Raw genomic sequence first — 17684 nt, forward strand, 5'->3', positions numbered from 1 at the left:
ATTACAATAAAGTATAATTATGTCAGTATAACAGTAAAAGAGGGCTTTGTTACTGGCTTAGCATATGCTGTATTTCAGCATTTTTTATTAAAAAAAATAACTGGATGAGTTTTGAATTCTTTGGCAGTTATTTGGTCTCTGTGTCATTTAACCTCAGCAGAGAATAACACTGAAGTACATTGTAGGATTATTGTAAACCATTATCTCAGCCTCTGCTTGCTCTTAGCTTAACTCACAGTGGTTTGCACAGGCAAAGAGGAGAGCAAATTCTGAGGCGACAGCAAACTGACCTATTTGGAAGTCAAAAACAATCAAAGGGTGGCTTGAATCTGTTTGATGGTGATTTTTAACATGGTATGTAGTAGTAGATCCATTAATGTCCAGACTTTCAAAAACTGGAAAATGGTTTTACTGGATAGGTACTTCTTGACTTATGTCCACAATTGGGATCAGATTTCTGGTGATAAGTCATTGCAATTGTTAAGTTGAGGCACCCACATGACTGGACTGATTTTATGACATTTTTTTGCAGCAGTTAAGAAATGCTGGGGTCGTAAGTGTGAAGCCATTCTTTTAAACGGATGGTTTCTGCTGGAAGCCAGCAAAAACATTGCAATTATGGTGATAGAATAAAATTTGTTATTGGCCAAGTGTGATTGGACATACAAGGAATTTGTCTTGATGCATATGCTCTCAGTGATATTACTGCAGGATGCTGCAACTGATCACAAAAGCGAGCCAGTTGCCATGCACCTGAAATGTAGTCACATCAGTGTGTGTGTGTGCATATGCAGTGTGTGTGCATTGTGTTTACTATGGTCAAAAATGCCTTATTACTGTAATAGCACTGGTGTAAAGCATCCCTTCTGGCCCCATTGCAATTTTGAGTGGTCATTAAGCAACCAGATATAAGGTGAAGACTAACAGCAAAATTATAAATGATCTATTGGTAATACTAATAAAAGTTTGCTTAAGCCGGAATACATCTGATAAAAGTTATTTGTTAGATTACAAAAAATTCTTGCTGAATTATATAGTGATGAAATAACGTTTTCATCAGGGAGGTTCACAGAAATACACATCATTTTAGAGTCCAGTACTGCTAGAGTTGAAAGCATCTTCCTTAACTCTATAGTGGAACTGGAAAGGTGTGGAATAAGCCCAGTGTCTTTTTAAACTAGGGCCGTGCCCATTTAAAAAATACCTCAGATTTTCTCTGAACACAATTATGTCATCACTGCTATTCATTAAAGCTGTCTAAGCCTGAAAAAATGCCACTGCTTTAAAAATCACACTAGATTTAATAAGCATCCTATTTTTTCAGTTGTATGTGGACATTTCTAAAAAATTGGGCTTGTGTGTGTTTTTAGTAACTCTGGGAAGCTTACAGTATTAAAATGCTCAAACTCAGCAAAAATATCCAAGAGTGCCCAAGGATAAATAAGTAATAACTTTACTTATCAATATCAAAATGAAATAAAACAGTTCTTTTACCCAGCTGACCCAAACACCAAGGTAAACAGTCAGGTGTGGAGTTTGACAAAAAGAATGGATACAAAAATCTCATAATGGGTTGCTAATGCCATATTTGAATACTATATATTAATTTTAGGATGCTTCACATTTGTTGTTATTCCATTTTTGCCTGATTTCATTATTTCTTATATTCTTTTAAAATGTAGCAAAGAATTAGTTTTTTAATTGGGCTGCTTTAATTAATAACAAAAGTGCTATAGATAGAGAGTACCAAGCACCCAAAGTGCTACATTTGTTGTTATAATGTGTAAAAGGTTTTTTGTAATGCACACAGACTTCTTAGGGAAGAAAAATTCAGAAAAATAAGGAACAGACAGCAGATTCAATAATGCAATAAAGTGTATTTTAAGAACTTTCTTAATTTTCCTACAGTATATTGTAGGAAAGCATAAGTATAGTGTATTGTAATCAATACAATGTATTGATTGTAAAACTTAATGGAAATTGTGAACTGACAATATAAATTGTTAATGTCTGAAGTTAAGAGTTGTTATAAATATATATTTGTTATTTGATAGTAATTATGGCAATTGCTGAAAACATATTTTCCAAACATGCAGTATGTTAAAGGAGAAGGTAATAGGAGCTTCTATTTTCACTTAAAAGCTTATGTTCTCTGACTGTTACTATATCCCAAAGACTTCCAGTAATTATTTTTAATTAATTCCATATGTTCTTCATTCATGGATGGAGGGATGTGCATTTATATACTACTAAAACACTCATCGTCATGACCTGGGTGAAATGCTGCATCATAGAACAACAATTTTCAACCGAGGTACCTCAAAACATGCAGAATGTGTCCAAAATCTGGGACAGTTCTTAAGGGATATAAATTTTGGAAAAATTTAGAAAGTTGTGACTGGTTCAGTGCTAGTGGCTGCAGGGGTCAAGTGATCTTCATTTTCAATGTTCTGTGACAATTTCCCAGCCAGTCTTGTACTCTCCTCCTCCTCCCTGCCAGCTGGGAAGGAGGATGATAACTTTCCTGGCTCATGACACCTCCTCCACACTCTCATCCAATTTATGCTGATCTCACACACTCTCTTCTGACCCACACGCCACATCCCTACATGCCTTTCTTGACCCATGTGGCACCTCTTGCATATTTTCATGCAACCTCCCCAACCCATGCCACTCCTATGCAATGTTCCTGATCTGCACAGCAAATTTCATATACTACCAAGCACCAAGGTACCTTTCCTACCTGTACCCAATATACACCTGTACCTTCCTACCTGTACCTGATGTACAGGTACTTCTTATACCCTTCCCTACCCAGACCTCTAAAGTGCCCTTCCCAACTCATGTGGCACCTTTCACACAGCACCACCACACCCACCCTTCTTGATATACAGTTCCCCTCCCCCATACCCTATCCAACAAATACACATCCAGGAATACTTGCTAACCCGCACAGCACCTCTCATGCATGTCCATGTACAATTCCTAACCTGTACCACTTATTTGTTTTCTGCCCTTGAATGTGAAACTTCTTGCTCATTCCACACTTATGATATTTATGGAATAACATTTTTTGATTCACTAACTTGGGGAGAAACAGTTTATCTGACATTCAAAAATATTCAACGGATGGTGAATATTTTATCAAGGTGACAAATAATTAGCCTGCAATCTAATTATTTCACTTTGATAAAATTCAAACAAATCAACACATTTATTTGCAGAAGAAAACATGATGGAGAATGTTTATTTTTATAGAGAAGAAAATATCAAGCAGAGGTAATAATAACAGAGAAGGCCCACATCTGGGCTGCAAAAATCTAGATGACCATTAGATGGCAGCAAGAATTCAGAAACAAGCTTTTGCTGTCATCTAATGGCTGCTTGGATTTTCAATGCCCTTATGTGACAGCTCTAATAAAGAGCCAGTAGGATTAAATCCTCTGTAATATAGACTTGAATTTAAAACTCTGGTTTCAAGCAGTGATTTTAAGAATTCTATTGGATGATCTCTTGCTGTCTTTCCAGGTTCTTGGGCTACAGTCCTGCTCCACCCCCCCGCAATTCCTGATGTTACCGCTTCCTTCTCAGACATGCTGCTAAAAGCCACTCACAGCCTACAGCAAGGGTCCTCAAACTTGGCAAGTGTAAGACTTGTGGACTTCAACTCCCAGAATTCCTGAGCTAACATGACTGGAGGAGGAAGTCTGGGAGTTGAAGTCCACAAGTCTTAAACTTGCCAAGTTTGAAGAGCCTTGGCCTACAGTTTGCCTTCCCACCATTCTAGTAGTACCATGCCTAGCTCTTTAAGGAAGCAAGGGCAGAATGATGGCAAGGGTGACCAGGGATCAGATCAGAGGAAGTATGCTTAAAATGCCAATAAGTGCCCCTCTGATTCCACCTACTTCTGGCCACCAAATTCCACTGCCACTGTAACTAGTAGCAAAATGCAACATATTTTACACATGTTGCAGTTATTCTTGGATGCTCTCAGATTAAGTGAAAACTGGTCTTAACATCAGTACAGCTACACATGACTTAAAAAGGGCTGGAGATGAGATGAAGACAATAAGGGAATTTTACAGGAAAAAAAGTTAAGTTGAGGTAATAGTTGAAAATAGTTAGTTGCAAATAAGGAAAACCTTAACAAGAAAACCCAAGTTGATAAAATTATGTATGGTGGGACTTCCGGTTTGAGCTTCTTCTGCAACAAAGAAGAAGCCATCTTTAATGAACAACTAATCTTAGGTGGGGGAAAAAAGGAAAGGGGGGGAAAAGAATGGAAAGTTTAAGATTAGGAAAAACAACTCCAAAAAAAATAGAGTGAAAAATAAATATAAAATCAGAAAGCAACTGAAGAGGGAAATGCAGAAGAGAGAATTAGAAGTAGAGAGACAAGGGGGTAAAAAGGGGAGGGAGAAGATGAGAGGGAAGAAAGAAAGGAAAAGAAGTTATAAAGGACAGAAACAAAATATAGAGAAACAGGGCCTATTTAGAGATAATGGGTGAAAATTTAATGGAAAAAGGGATTCTGTAAAGGTACATAAGATAGTATTATTATATTAGAAATAATTTTAGAAAATATGCAACAATATATGATTAAAATGTTTGATAAAATAGCTATTGTAATTCAGTGGAATGCTTGTCAATAAATAAATGTAACAAAATGAATATTTAATGATTTACAAAACATATGTGAAGAGAAATAAGGAAAAAATAATTATGGAGATTATTCGTGTCTTTAAGGAAGTATGATATTTAATTGAAAAGAAATGTTAAAGATGTTAAAATTTTAATGATTATTAATGATAGAACTGAATTGGAATGGAATGAGGGTTTATAATTATATATATTTATAATCTTTTTTAAAAAAGAATATAGTGTGTATTATAAGAATGTACCAAGCAGAATTCGATTGGAAGTTATGTATTATGTATTATATTGAAGGTCATAACCTTAAGGTATATATTGAAATTTAAATAAGAGTTGAATGGATGTAATTAAAAGATATAAAGGTCATACTCCAATTAGTAACTACAGGAGAAAATTTGTTTAATGAGAAAAGATAATATGAAATTGAAACAGAACAGACAAAAGTATAAATATAATGATTTGAATTGAGATGAGATAATCAAAATAAAACTGAGAAAATTAAAAGAGGGGAAAAACTATATAGAAAATGTAGAATGGTATAGGATATGGAATAGAACACAAAAAGGAGCATGAAATTGAGTTTTGTGTCTGTATAAAGAAGTTCAACCCGGGACCATGCTATTTTCAAAAAAGATGTTTTACTTGTATTTTGTATGTGTGAAAAACCCAAATAAAACTTTATTTTAAAAAAATCATGTATGGAAAAGTCTAGGGCAGGGCTGTCAAACTTGCGGCCCGTGGGCCAGATGCATCCTGCGCTGGCCATGCCCATGCCCAGTTTAGTGAAGGGGAAAAAAGCTATGATGATGCCACTGTGATGACGCGAGTTTGACACCCCTAGTCTAGAGGTTTTTTTTGGAACAAACCAAATGAGTTGATAAGGGGATAGGACAAATGCTATGCAGATCTGCAGCCTTTCCTGGATCATAATTCCCTGCACTCAGCCCCTAGCCATCTCACAGGTGGACTATTGTAATTTACTCTACATGGGAATGCTCAGAGCAGATTGTGGGCAGGCAGGTTGATAACATGCTTTGCTGGGAATCTGTTCTTTTCTGTTGAGACTGCTGTATGGAACAGATGCATAGGTCAGTACATCAGTGATGACTGGAGAAGGGAAAAGATTGGGTTGAGGATGTAATAAAGGCAGTGAGATGTGTTGGGCTGGGAGATGCAGAAAGGGAAGGCAGTAATGGGAAATGCACGAGGAATTGCTGAGAGGCAAAGAACATTAATCTTCACGTACAACTTCACGCATTACTGTGTTTCACTTGCCACATAAACCCTTCTGGATTTTGTCCCTCTATGAGGGGGATGGATGATTTCTAAATACATAAAATAAAAATTTGTACCACCTGAAATCCAAAGCAAAGTAAAACATTTCCCTGTATCTACCAAATTGCAGGCAATTCAGGATGTCTGGGCTTAGTTCTTGAATGTAATGATTTATTATAGATTCTAAACAACTATTTTATCTGATAAAGGAGGATATTTGTAGCTCAGCCTTGAGATCCTTGGTGCTCTCTGAGCTTGGTTGTTTTCTTGCAGGCATTTTATTACCCCAACTAGGTAACATCATAATAGGTGACCAAAGGCTCCTCAACTATTTTCTCTTTTGTGTAGAAACATAGCAACAGCAAATTACAACAAGACTGAAAATAACACATGAAGCTAGTTTAGCCTGTTTCTCTGCCTTTAACAGGGGTTTAAGTTGTAAAAAAGGGAGAGCTTCACAGGGTATGAAACTAAAATGGCAGTTTTTAAATAGCAAACTTACTACCGTATTTGAAATGAAGAAACTACTAGGCTTAATGGGAAAGTGGACAAGTTTTAAAGTTCAAGATTCACTTTTTTTAGTTTTAGGTGGTAATTCTACTTCTAAACCCAACTCCATTTCAGTGGCTTTAATTCTCAGTCACTGCTCTGCACTCTTAAGTGTATATTTGTTTATTCTCACTGCAAAAATGTAAACATGTTTACTTCCAAGAGTGCCCCATTTTTATCTTACACTCCAAGTCTATCCAAGATAGCTAAGTAACAAACTTTCTGGGTTGTCTGTAGTAGTTTCCAATGTATTCTTTCCTTGGAGTAAGCTCCATTCAGCACAATTGGGTTTATTGCTTACTTTACTGTAAATCCATCTCTGGCCTGGAGACTTTTTTCTCTAATGATTCGCTCAACTCCCTATAAACCACGGGCCCTTCTCGCGCAGTTCTGGAAAGGGTTAAAGGAAAACGCCAGAGCCGAGCCCCTAACCCTCCCTCGGCCTCCACGGAAATCGGCAGCACAGCCTTTGCAGCTGGGCGCGGTTTCTTTCCAGCAGCATCGCACTAAGGGGGTTGGGCATCCGCCGCCTTGTGCTCTTCAAGGCCGCCGCCGCCGCCGCTAGCCCAGCTCCTTGCTCCTCGCCCTGCACGCCGCACAAGCCCGAAGATGGCGGCTCACCATCTCCTCACCCGCTTGCACCGCTGCCTCTTGCCCGCCGCTTCCCGATGGGGGTCAGGGCACAGGACGGCGCCGCTGGCTCTCGGGGCGCAAGCGAAGGTAAAGCGGCCACGTCGGAAGGTTTGGGTCCCCCGCGGTGTGGGAGGTGGGGGGTGGGGAAGCTTACGGGCTTGCAGCAACGTTTTGCTTTTGGCCGAACCTCTGACCCGCTGTTGGTAGATTCGGGCATCCTTCGCCAGGTTCAGGGCAAGTGGGGCCGAGGGCGCGCGCGCGGGGAAGCGCAGCCATCCATTTGGAGATCCTTTTCTCTAATCGGTCTCTTTAAGAGCGACTTGATCCGCAGCAATTGGCGGGGGGTCAAGTTCAGCTGCGCGCCTGGAAGAATCTGAGCCTGTCCTGGCGGGGTCAAGCCGTTCTCGCAGGCAGAAGGAAGAGCCGGTCAAACCGCTTTGCAATCGCGTATCGTCCTTCTCGCGTTTCTTTGCGCCCTTCTTGGCTGTGGCGCGGACTCCCCCGACAATTAGTTGGGCCTGTTTCGTTGGCTCCCACCAGGATCGGGTTTAGCCCCAGGGCTCTTTCAGTTCCTCCATGCAAGGAAAATATTTCACCCCAGCCAGGGCAGGAAAGATGACCTCCTATCTGCTGCAGAACGAATGACCTGCCTGCATCCTTTCTTCTGCCAGCTGGTTGGAGAGGTCAGCGCATTACAAGGCGACGCGTCCTTGGACGTGGTTGCAGGAAAAGGGGACTTTGCGCCGACCTGACCTTGAGGAAGAGAAAGGGAGCTTCTCAGCTCTGCTGCTGCAGCTGGATGCTTCATTTACTTAAAACGGAGGAAGGGAGATCCGGTGGGGGCTCCGATTGAGCGGCGGCTTTAAGGGATCACTTTGAAGTCACAGATCCTGTGGCTTCTTACACCTCGATTCTGCGCATGGCTTACTCGGAAATAAAGCTTGCTCCTTTTAAACAGCCGTTCCCACTTTGAGGCCTTTTCTGCCTGTCAAATGAAAGTTTTTTTAAAAAAACACCTGCATCTCCTCACAGGAATATTTGTTGGATCAGTTTTTATTAAAACTCTGTTTTATGACAGCTTGCTTGGGCTTTGGCAGTGTTTTCCAAACTTGACAACTTTTAAGAGGGGGGGAATTTCAAGTCCCAGAATGCTGTCTGGGGAATTCTGGTAATTGAAATCCTCATCTTAATTGTGCCAGGTTTGTAAAACACTGGGTTGCCATATCTGGGCTGCAACAATCTAGGTGATCACAACATAAAACTAAATTGTTGCAGGACAGTGAATCCCATCAATGAAGTTAGCCTCTAAATCAGTGTGTTAAGAATTGCAGCTGCTACTGATTCCTGGCACCTACTGATCTGAAAAGGGCTAGTAATAAATGTTCCAGTTCAGGTGGAGATTCCAGAAATATAGGTGGTCCTTAACTTATGACCAGATACTTAGCAACCATTCAAAGTTACAACATACACCCTACCCCACCCCCAAAATACCTATGATCCAGTTTTGAAATTCTGGTGCTCTCCCTGCAGTCACATGACTACATTTTGGGCACTTGGCAACTGGCCCACATTTATGGCTATTTGCAGTGCTCCCTTAGTCAGGTGGCCATAATTTACAATGTTTTTGCCAGAAACAGGAAGTAACTGATCACCACAAAAGTTATAAAATGCCTCCGGTGATGTAATCTGCTTTATTACCATCATGACTTTTGATTGTAATTGTCAGGCTCAATGATAGTTGTAAGTCAAGAGTGTCAAACTCTCAGCCCACAGGCCAGATGTGTCACATGCTGGCCCTGCTCCTGCCAGTTTTAGCGAAGGGGAAAGAAGTCCCGTCACACTGCTGTGATGACGTGAGTTTGACACCCCTGTTATAAGTTGAGGACTATCTGTAATTATCTTAGTTGGTTGGGATAATGTAGTTTACAGCAAAGTTCCCTGATGGTGAAGATAAAAATGATGAAAGCATACAACTATTAAGAAAAACTGGAAAGAGTCAAGAGTTGGAGCTACTGTTAGTCATCTGTCTGTCCAAGATAGGGTTGGAAATATTTCTTCCACAATCTTAATGATTTCCTGTTTCAGATTTAAATAATTAAAAGCCTAGATATCTGTCTTAAGCAGATATCTTAAGAATTCTGGGATTTGAAGCCCACAAATTTAAAGTTGTCAAGATTGGACACACTGTCCTAGAATGATGGTTCTCAATCTGTGATCCATTTTGGACACGTTCGGTAAGTGAACCTATTTGAGGTACCTTGGTTGAAAAATTGTTGCCCAATGATGTATTGTTTTGCCCAGTTAAATGTTAGGGGAACAAGAGTTCTAATAGTATATAGATGGAGAGATAATGTAGTTGTGGGTTAATCATAAAAGGCTCTTTGAGTTAGCTGGCACGGTCTGATTAGTTGAAAACTGCTCTTGTCAGTAAAAGGTGATGAATTGGTTGCTCGGCTATTTTGTTACGCCCATATTAGTGAAACATAGCATGTGCCATGTGATTTTCCATGCCAGGGAGAACAAACTATGTGAACTGCTTCTTTTGGTTTCAAAAGCTTTGTTGTCTGCGTCATGCTGCCAGGCATACCTTATTAAGTACTTTATTTTTTTATTTATAGACTTTATATGGCTGCCTCCTTTACGCATGATAATCCTATGTAACTCACAACAGGCGAAACTGAGTGACTGACATTTCTTGTTTACATAAATGAGATTAAAAACTATAGAATCTAAAATACCAATAACAATGTACAATGCCAGCAATAATAAATACACCACATTCATTCATGAAAATTCACATTTTCATGCCTCCTTTTAGTGACAATTATGTTGGTATTGCCAACATATTGGAAGTTGTCAATATAATTCTTTCTGATTGCAAAATAGTAATAGTTTGATAGGAAGATTCATTTCTTCAGTGCCTAATTTTGTCAACTTGTGCCCTCCGTTTACAATCACAGAATGATTGTGAGAATACTGTATGATTGTAAAACAGGCCACACAGTTTAATCCTAATTTGGAATTAAAATTCATTTATTTTGCTTGGAATTGTTTTTTGCTGCTTGGTACTTAATGTTATTGGGAGAAACTGATTCTCAATCAGGACCTGTTGAACTGGAGCATTAGTTTAAATTAGTTTCGGTTTGTCAGTTGCAGGCATTGTAAATAGATTGCTCTTGTTATGTCTAGGAATTACTTAAGATAATAACCACTGTTTATATATGAAGTTGTGTTTTATTAAGAATAGGGGCATGCATATACAAAAATGTTGCAGTTATGTTTTTGAGCTTGTAAGAAAACCCTCCTTTTGGACCTTTTGTTTGGTTGTATTATCATTTGTAATACTTCTATTTTTCTAGCTATGCAGTACCCTTTTTTCTGGATAATTAAAACCTAGTTGTGCAGTAATCCCAGAGTTGTTACTACTTGTCTTAAATATTCAAGTCATTTTAACAGCTAGCCGTTATACACTATATTCTTGTATGTCTTTCTCATATTCTGATAAAGCATTTTAGCAGATTTTTGTGTTCCGGACAACAGCATTTCAAGCAATTCCTAAGAAATATTAATATATTTTTAGTTAACTTTTTTTTTTGAGTTACTTTTTTTTGCTGTTATTTAGTGCTAAATCATATGCTGTCCAAGAAAGATGAGAAGACAGTTCCAAATATATAACACCATTAAGGAACAGGCATAATAAGGATGGGCAATGAGGAGGAAGCATTAGTAATCTTAGCAGGGATGAAGAAAGCTGTTGGAAGGACACTAAATAGGGTAAAAGTACTAGAAGCAAGTCTATATTGAATTACAGCTCCTTATTGCAACCTTCTCCAAGGGAGCACCCCTCTAGGAATGTGACTGTTGTGCTTCTAATGCAATGATTCTGTTTCCGTGTGAAAGTCAGTTCAAGCAGGTTCACAGTGGTTTTATACAGAACTAATGTACAGCCAAGCTCTTAATATCCTTATAACAGACAGCTCCATGTCTGCTACTTTTGCCCTAGACTAAGCCTCTCTTTCTATAACTGTTTTGCAAATTTGGCAAGTTTAAGATGGATCGACCTCAATTCCCATGGTGGCTGGGGAACTCTTGAGAGTGGAAGTCCACCCATCTTAAAGTTGCCAAGTTTGAAAAACACTGTTCTTTCTAGACCCTGGCTGGTTCAGGAATTCTGAGAGTTGAAATCTACGGATCTTAAAGGGCCGTTCCCCACCCCTGCTCTAGAGCCTTCCAGATGCATCTTACAGAATTCTTGGCTCTCCTAGGATCCCAACATAGGGAGGGTTCTAGATTGCAGAAAGCTTCCCTCAAGAATTTGCCAAGAGTAGCATGTACTGCTCATGTCTGAGTGTGGAGTTTTTTTCTACTGGGTTCTATAGGTTATTATTTGATTGAGTAGATTTACGTCCCTCCTTTTATTTGGGAACTCTGAGTGGTCTATATAGCACTTCCCTATTGCTTTTCCTCACAAGAAGGAAAATATCGGTTGGACTGAAAGAGAGTAACTGGTCCAGAGTCACCCGGAACACTAAAATGTGGGTTTTCCTGCTCCTAGTCCAACACACGGGATCTCAGCTGTTGTTATAAGGAATTGGGTCTTTTCCTCAGCAATGTACAATGTCTGGATCATTTTTTTCCTCAATATATATGTTTCGGGTCTTTTATCAGAGGATGGCTAAGAATTTTCCTTTTCTGCCCAGCAATGTTATAAAAAATAAATATGCACCACCAGAAAAAATGAAAGAAGCTTTATGCATAGATATGTGTACATGAATTTACATGTATAGATAAGATGTTATGTATAATGCAAACAGTGGTGGGATTCAAATTTTTTTACTACCGGTTCTGTGGCCATGGCTTGGTGGGTGTGTCAGGGGAAGGATGCTGTAAAATCTCCAGTCAGATGTGGTATTTGCCGGTTCTCCGAACTACTCAAAATTTCAGCTATGGGTTCTCCAGAACTGGTCAGAACCTGCTGAATACCACTTCTGCATGCAAAGTCGTGATTCATATGATGTCCTAAGTCATAAATCTTGGTTTACAAATCACTAGGACTGTGCTCATAGTACTGTACATGCTAAGTGAGAATTAAAGAAACCAATTCCAATGTAATGCAATTTGAGAACCTTACTTGCTTGTCTGTCAAATGTTCAGATATTTGTTGCTGATCAGCAACTTCTCATGTTTCAGTTAAATTGGATGGGAGATCTTCTATCTGACTTAGCTTAGTAAAATAGGATAGATGGCCATTCAACTTTCAGCGTTTGACACTTGCTTTCTGATAATCTGATTTCATATATTTGGTATGTTTTTTTTTTAATACACATACAATTGACACATACATACAGTATAACAGTACAATGTGACTATTTCTCTCTCTCTCTTTCTCTCCCTCTCTCTCTTTCTCTCTCTCTCTCTCCCTCCCTCTCTCTCTCTCTCTCACACACACACACACACACACACACACACACACACACACGTTAAATTGTTGGGGTGTTTTGTTACTTAGGAACACCTGCTGTTGCAGCTCATCAAAAGGAAACACATAAGATGTATAGAAACTTTTGTTAAAAAAAACAAAAAAAATTTTGTTTAAAACTCTTTCACAAAATCCTGATGAAATATGATCTATAGGTTTTGTGTTTGCATAAGAAATGTAAGGGCTCTTTGTCCCATATAATAGTTATATTCTTTAGGATCCCTTAATACAACTTTGCAAAAACATAATTGTTAAAGGCGTGAATATGATGCTGAACTTATACTTCAGAAATACGGAATTTACTTTTGCTGAAGACTTGGACTTTACTGAGTCTAAATGAAAACCATTCTTTCCTAGCAAAAGGACAACTACCACTAAATATTAAAGACTGAATTCAAGAGATGTGTGCTTTGTAAATTTGTGAGATTCTTTTATAAGATAGATATGCAAAGGAGGCACAATAAGTTTCTATATGATTGATATTCAATGAGCGAAGACAGAAGTATTCGGAATTTTTTGTGAGGTTTTATTTTATTTTCCATATATATATATATAGTTTTAATTTTTTTGGTATTAAATTCATTAGTACAATAACAAGAATATTGCATTCTATTTTTTTTGTATGTGTGTGTATATAGTTTTATTGTGATGTAAAGCTCTATTATGCATTTTGTGGATACTTTGCAATTCTAGATCAGTGTAAATTGCTTTATGTATATCTGTATGTATTATATAGAATACACAGTCAATAGATCTGTTATTTGGATTAACTGTATAATGTTGGATCCATGACATTCTCATCTCTCCTCCTCCTTTCCCCCTCTTCGCTTTTAGACTTGTGGCTGCTATTTTTCAACCAGTTCCTGTCACAATACCCAATTTTATACTGATCCGATAGAAGCAGTAAAAGACATACCAAGTGGGTCCACTCTCCTTGTTGGTGGTAAGTAGTGAAATTCCACTATTTTTCCCATATAAACTACAGGTAGTTCTCACTGATCTTTTAGTGACTGTTCACAGTTACAGTGGTGCTCAAAAAAGAAATTTACAATTTATTGGTCACCTTTGCAGTGTCCCTCAGTCACATGATTTCCATTACAGTCAATATATGGTGTTCTATGCCTCAGCTGTGGCTTTTCTTTTTTCCTTTCTTTTCTTTGCAAATCTGAGAGATTGGAGAGAAAGATTTCAAGAGAGTAAGCTGTTCACTTGAAAGCAATGCAATCATGCTGGGAAGCGTGGATATGCTATGCAAACAGCTTATAGTAATTTCTTGAAATCACTTCTCCAATCTTTTGGCTCTGCCATGGATAGAAAAAAAAAAGCAAGCAATTTCTTCTTTGCCAGATCCCTTCCCCCTCCTTTGCCAGAGCAGAGAGATTGGAGAGGAAGTGATTTCAAGAGAGTAAGCTGTGTAGCTTACCTATACGAGTATATATTTGCATTTATAGTTTATGATTGTAAGCTGCCCAGAATTACCCTGTTGTAAGATGGGCAGACAATAAAATTTATAAATAAATAAAATAATGAATAAATGTGATCACTTTGCTTCCAATTTGTAGAAGAGCAAAATAACCTTGCTATGTTTCTAATATTTCTAATATTTTTGCTCTGCAAGTATGGAGTAAAAAGAAGCAAGCAATTTCTGCAAACAGTCTCTCCTTTGCCTGATCCTTGCCCCACACCTCCCCGGATAGCATATGGTTGCAGAGGAAGAACAAGATATTTCAAGAGAGTAAGCTGTTTATGTAGCACGCCTGTGGCTCCCAGCTCTGAGCTATGGTGCAATCTCATTGCTTTCAATGGGTACAAGATAGTAAGCAGGCACTTGAGCATTTGAAAGGGCAGGGAAGTGGTTAGGTGAATAGAATCTGAAGGTGTGAAAGTCAGTACAATCATGTCATTTCCTACTTAATGACTGCCTCACTTACTGATGGATTTGCCAGACCAGTTAGGATTGTTAAGCAAGGACTAACCTATATGTATTTAAATCTATAATTGTCAATGTTTCATGCATGCCTCTATAAGAGATACATATAGATTATGTACACCTAAGTTGTATGCATGGATATATGGGGAGAGTTTATAGTATTTTGGCTGGTTAAAAAATGATGTTAATGATTTATCTCATTAAAATATTGATTGAAATTAAATTGTGATTTATGTTTTGTTCTAGCTCTAACTTTATCCTGATCCTACTTATTACTGGGCAGTGACTTCTGGTATCACATTCAAAGGTTACATACGATTGTTCCCTCAAATAAGATTGTTCAACATTACCCATTGTTCTTGTAAACAGCTTTGATTTTTTCTCCAAATTTATGAACAAGAAAATTGCTTCAGCCTGGAAAAAGGAAGATAATAATTTATTAGATTGTTTTAGTGTGAAAACTGAGATATTACAAGACTCATTCTCAGAACAATTAAAGCAGTATAAAATTCAATATATAAGAAAAGCATGATTGGTGTTAGCAGTGAGTAAATTTGCATTCTGAATATAAATAGCTTTTACTTAGCAACCATTCAGTTATGATGGTCATGAAAAGGAAAACTGAAGTAATATCATAAGCAGACGTGTGACCATATGATTTTTCACTTTGCAACTGCTTCACTTAATGACTAAGTTCCAGTACCAATTACGGTCACTAAATGAAGATTACTTGTAATGTTAATAAATCTGTTATAATATTTTGGTAACTTCCTTTACTGTAAACATTTTGGTTATGAAAACTACCACATTTATTATAATAGAAGCTTTTGTCACTCATGTGATGTATATTTCAGACCTACCTGTGCAGAAATAGACTGAGATCTGACGTGTTAAACATCTTTTAATACTTTTCAGTATATAACATTCTTATATATTACCAAGAAAAATATTTTCTGTTTTCATTTATGATTCAAGTCTTCCTCTTTCCCCCCATTTCAGTTCACATCTCATACAGTTCACAGCTCATTGAGATGCTAGAGTTTAGATTATCAGTGAGTTTCTGCCAGCTTCTTAGGTTTTTTGTGCATGACATAGTGTTGGGGTGTCTTATTCCGATTATTGACAAAAAGTTTGGCTGCTCCAAAATCCAAGTTATAGGATGCCTTCTCCTGAATTAGGAAATAGAATTGGGTCAATGGATCATTATGGGAGAACTATATTTTCAAAATAGAATTATTCACTGCTGAACAATTTGTGTCACATAGGTTTTGGGCTCTGTGGAATTCCAGAGAACCTCATAGGAGCTTTGTTGAAGACTGGTGTAAAAGAAATAACTGCTGTCAGTAACAATGCAGGGTAGGTATTTTTTCCCCAATACCAGTTATGAGGATTATTTTAAACACCCCTAGTAATATTGCAGGGGGAAATAAATTCCTTATCTTTGCTTTGTGAAGAACCTATTTTGCAACTTTAACTGATGAGGCTACTTTTTTTTTTTGCAAGTTCAATTAAGTCTGAACTTTGGCTATATTCTTCTCTCTCTACTTATTTTGCTACGCCTGTTAATGGCATGACTACCCAGCAGTGGCACATAATCATATCATAAACAGGGCTGCTGTCATTGCTATTGCAGAGGGTAAGTTATTCATTCATTTAAATATCGGCTGTAAACTTCGGTTGGTCACCCATAAAAGACATGGTTGAAATAACAAGACATTGGACGACAGAATGCCGGAACATGAAATGCACAAATACGAAAACATTTGAGAGGTTTTTAAAACAGGAGTTTAAAACTGAAGTTTGTACATTGCCTGAAAAAAGGTTGGTTTTTGTAATATAAATCATCACGTTATTGTACTTGATTCTTCAAGTATTTATATGTAAAGCAAAGGTTCTCCAACTGCAATTCAGCAATATAGTGACTTCATAAAATGATAAAATGAATGAATACAGCATTCACCACTGTGCATAATGATCTTATTGAGCTTAAGGTGTGGAAGGAAACAAATGCACAATTTTCTTTAATAATTAATTTTTGATCTTTATATGCAACAAGCAATAATATAACATTGTAATATAAAATAGTTTAATATAGCTATGTAATATAAAATAGTTTAACAATTTATAAATTTCTACAATACTAATATTTACCCAACCCACTTAGCGTGGCATCTATTTAATATATGGCAACATACTTAATAGGTATAACCAACAGCTAAATTATGAATCAGGCTTTATTTATTTATATAAGTGTATAATATATATCCATATATTGAAAATACTGATTCTTGGTCAGGAACCTCTAACTTGAATGTTCAAATAGTGCTAGGAAGACTCTCACAATGGGAATTAGTTTTTAAGGTACTTCCTGTATTAACCTCTTGGTAATCCTTGGAGAAATAACCAAAATCTTTTTGTGTCTTGTCCAAATAATTAAAGCACCTGTGTCTTTTTTATTCATTTGTTTAACTAGGAGAGCATTGCCTTGGAAATAATCATTCTTAATGATTATTAAGCATTCTTAATTCTGATAGTGGATCACTGCTTGTACAATCTTTGTACTATACTAGATAAACTGCTGTCCAATCTTTTCTTGGATCCTCTGAAATTAAAACATTTAAAATATTTTATGAAAGGGAAACCCCCTAAATTGATAACTGTTTCATTATGCATTATATATAAAACACTGAATCCTACATTTTTCTTATAAGTAAATGCTCCCCTGTTTTTATTGATATAGGTAGGCATTTCATCGGGTGGGATTCAAATTTTTTAACAACCGGTTCTGTGGGCATGGCTTAATTGGCGGGCGTGGCTTGGTCATGTGACTGGGTGGACTTGGCTTGGTGGTCATGTTATTGGCTGGGCATGGTCAACTCGATATCACTCACATCGAGGCACGCATCTCCTCGCCTGGCCTCTCATGACTGTGGGGATGCTGCAACAGTCGTAAGTGTGAAAAATGGTCATAAGTCACTTTTTTCAGTGCCATTGTAACTTTGAATGGTCACTCCACACAAGCAAAGTACTAGCAAAGGCGGGGAAAAAAAACTCCAGGGAAGTTCCTGAGACAGGAAGTCTAATCCTGCCAAGAACGTAATAAGGGTTAACAGAGAGGCAGTTCCTGTAAGCAACACCAGAATGTTTCCTTCCTGCCTTCCTTAC

The 17684-nt window shown here is 37.7% G+C and overlaps 1 protein-coding gene across 1 annotated transcript in view; it reads left to right on the plus strand.

Moving 5' to 3' along the window:
- The first annotated feature begins 7010 nt into the window (after positions 1-7010).
- The window catches only part of OXCT1 (3-oxoacid CoA-transferase 1), a 65889-nt gene continuing 55215 nt past the window's right edge, over positions 7011-17684 (plus strand). Inside the window, exons 1-3 of the mRNA XM_026716103.2 lie at positions 7011-7197; positions 13424-13532; positions 15785-15875. Of these exons, the coding sequence (XP_026571888.1) occupies positions 7087-7197; positions 13424-13532; positions 15785-15875 (311 nt within the window). The 5' untranslated portion in view covers positions 7011-7086. The remainder of the gene's footprint in view (positions 7198-13423; positions 13533-15784; positions 15876-17684) is intronic.

The sequence above is a fragment of the Pseudonaja textilis genome, chromosome 2, assembly GCF_049901715.1.
Source record: "Pseudonaja textilis isolate UNSWEBS1 chromosome 2, rPseTex1.2, whole genome shotgun sequence".
NCBI lineage: Eukaryota > Metazoa > Chordata > Lepidosauria > Squamata > Elapidae > Pseudonaja > Pseudonaja textilis.